Source organism: Echinops telfairi, unplaced genomic scaffold (assembly GCF_000313985.2).
Source record: "Echinops telfairi isolate 266 unplaced genomic scaffold, ASM31398v2 ScPeMD7_655;HRSCAF=1070, whole genome shotgun sequence".
Lineage (NCBI taxonomy): Eukaryota > Metazoa > Chordata > Mammalia > Afrosoricida > Tenrecidae > Echinops > Echinops telfairi.
The window spans coordinates 31474066-31476560 of record NW_022104553.1 but is presented as its reverse complement, the minus strand read 5'-3'; the positions used below and the strand labels follow the sequence as shown (position 1 = coordinate 31476560).

Here is a 2495-nt window from a genome sequence, read left to right as displayed (position 1 = left end):
GGGCGGGAGCCTGCAGCTGCCGGCGCACCTGAGCTGGAGGCTGCTCTTCCTGCGGCGCCCGCTCTACCGCAACCTGCTGCGCTCGCCCAACCCCGAAGGTGCGCGGCCCGTCCGCCTCCCCGCTGCCCGCGCGCCCGCGGCCACGTCTCCGCGTCTCTGCTCTTCCCTCTCCCCGCTCCCGGAAGCATCCGGGTGCCGCAGCGGGTTAAGCAGCGCGCTGCCAGTCGGAAGGTTGGCGGTTTGAACCGCCCCGCTGCTCCGCGGGAGAAAGAGGATGCTGCCTGCTTGCGCACAGCGTGCCCGTCTTGGGATTCCTAGGGAGCAGTCCTCCTCTGTCCCGTGGGTCGCTAGGAGTCAGAAGGACTGGGCGGCCGTGGATTCTCCCCGCTGAGCCTCTAGTCTAAATCCTTGTCTTTCTCCCTGTCTGCCTCCTTCTGTACCAAAGCTTCTGTGCCTCCTGGTCCCCGGCTGGCTCTTTGTTCTTCTGTCTCTGCCTCGCAACCATCCCTCTTCTCCCAGCCCTACCACCCCTGGTCCAGATTCCTACCCGCCAATCCCACGCTCTCAGGACGATTTCCTGGAGGGGGCCTGATGCTGGTGTCTGTCAGGTGGGGTACAGAGGTGTCGGGAATGTGTGTATGTATGTGTGTTTATGAGTATCTGTGTGTGCATATACGAGTATGTGTATATGTATAGATAGGTGTGTATGATGTAGATGTATGCATGTGTATATGGGTTTTTATGTGTATGTGTATGAGATGTGTGAGCTTGTGCTTATGTGCATACATATGTGCGTGTGTGTTTGTATGTTATATGTGCGTGTGTAAGTTTGTGTGTGGGAGATATGTATGTGTATATATGAAATGTGTGTTTATGCTTTTGTGCATGTGTGTAATTTATATCTGGGTGTGTATGTTTGTGTGTATATATATATATGGGCATGTATAGGTGTGTGTAAGATATGCGTGTATATGTGTATGCAAGATGTATATGTGTGTGTGCATAATGTATATATGGGTATATGTGTGCATATATGTATATGTGTTTATGCATGTGATGTGTGTGTAAGTTTGTGTGTGAGCTATATATGTGTAGAGGTGAGGTGTGTGTTTTTTGTATATGTGTGTAATGTATACAAGGGTGTGTATATGTGTATGTATATGTATGAGTGCATGCATGTGGGTATGTGGTGTGTGTGTGTGTGTGTGTGTGTGTGTGTGTGTGTGTATGGGGAGGTGACGGAACCTCAGTAAGGCCTGATGTCCTTCCCTCTGCATTTCAGGCATCAACATTTATGAGCCCGCCCCTCACATTGGCCCTACCTGGCAACCCCTGGAGGCTCTCGGTAAGTGGGAGGGAGGCGGGGAGGACTGGGGGGCAGGCTGGGGGCTCCAGCCTGGGGACGTTCTCACCCTGTGTTCCTCCCCCGGCAGGCAATTTCAAAGGGTGGTTCATTAAAACGGAGCAACTGCAGCAGGACCTCAGGTGAGGCTCCAGGGCCCGAGTGGCCTGGGTTGGAATCCGGCTCTGGGCTTCCTTGCTCTGGAATCCAGAGCACTTAACTCTGCTCTCCAGGCCTCAGTTTCCTGACCTGTACACAGGGTTAGTCACAGGAGGAAATGCTCCTAAAGCCCGACGGCAAAGGGCCCAGCTCCCAGAGTGGTGGAAATGGTTAATGAGCTCGGCTGCTAGCAGAGAGTATGGCGGTTCCAGTCCCGGCAGGCAGGCCTCGGAAGAAAGTGCTGGTGACCCACTTCAGAAAAATGGACCAGTGGGAGCCCCAACGAGCCCTCTCCTCCGGGATAGCACAGGCTCAGGAAACCGCACCTGCTCTGGTTATATCTCGTGCCCTCTGCAGAGGGGCCCAGGTGATGAAGTGGTCACTTTGGGCTGCTGACCACAAGAGCAGCAGTTCGAAACCACCTGTTGCACTACAGGAGAAAGATGGGGCTTTGTACCTTTGTAAAGAGTTTTAGTTTCAGAAACCCATGGGGGCCGTTTTTACCCTGTCCTGTCGGGTCGCAATGGGGTGGAATCGGCTCGAAGGCAGTGAGTTTGGGTTTGGAGATTTCGCTCCTCCCCTCTCCCTGGGATATCCTTAAACGCTGCCCAAGTTCTGCTCACCCGCTGGATGGTGCCAGGGAGCTCAGAGTCCCCGTACCGGGCTTCCACCCCCGCTTGGCCATTTCTGTGCTGCTTGGCCTTGGGCAAGCCACTCTCCACTGTGAGCCTCAGCTTCCTCAACTGCCACTCAGGGCTCATTGAACCTGAAACTGAGGGGTACCCGGGGCCGGGTGGACACCCCATCTCCTGGTGACGCGGATCCCACTGTTCCACCCCTCTCACCGTCTCTTGGCAGCTGGATGGTGAAGCAACAGTGCGTGGACCTCCTGGCGGAGGGCCTATGGGAGGAGCTGATGGACGATGAGCAGCCGGACATCACTGTCATGGACTGGTAGGACCACAAGCAGGGCTCCCCCAGGGCCACCTCACCA

General features: G+C 55.3%; 1 protein-coding gene across 1 annotated transcript in view; it reads left to right on the top strand.

Annotated features, from left to right (window-relative positions):
- NCCRP1 (NCCRP1, F-box associated domain containing) overlaps positions 1 to 2495 on the top strand; it is a 5396-nt gene that overhangs the window by 1992 nt on the left and 909 nt on the right. The window contains exons 3-6 of the mRNA XM_004710485.1: positions 17 to 98; positions 1283 to 1345; positions 1434 to 1485; positions 2360 to 2455. Coding sequence (XP_004710542.1) covers positions 17 to 98; positions 1283 to 1345; positions 1434 to 1485; positions 2360 to 2455 — 293 coding nt within the window. The remainder of the gene's footprint in view (positions 1 to 16; positions 99 to 1282; positions 1346 to 1433; positions 1486 to 2359; positions 2456 to 2495) is intronic.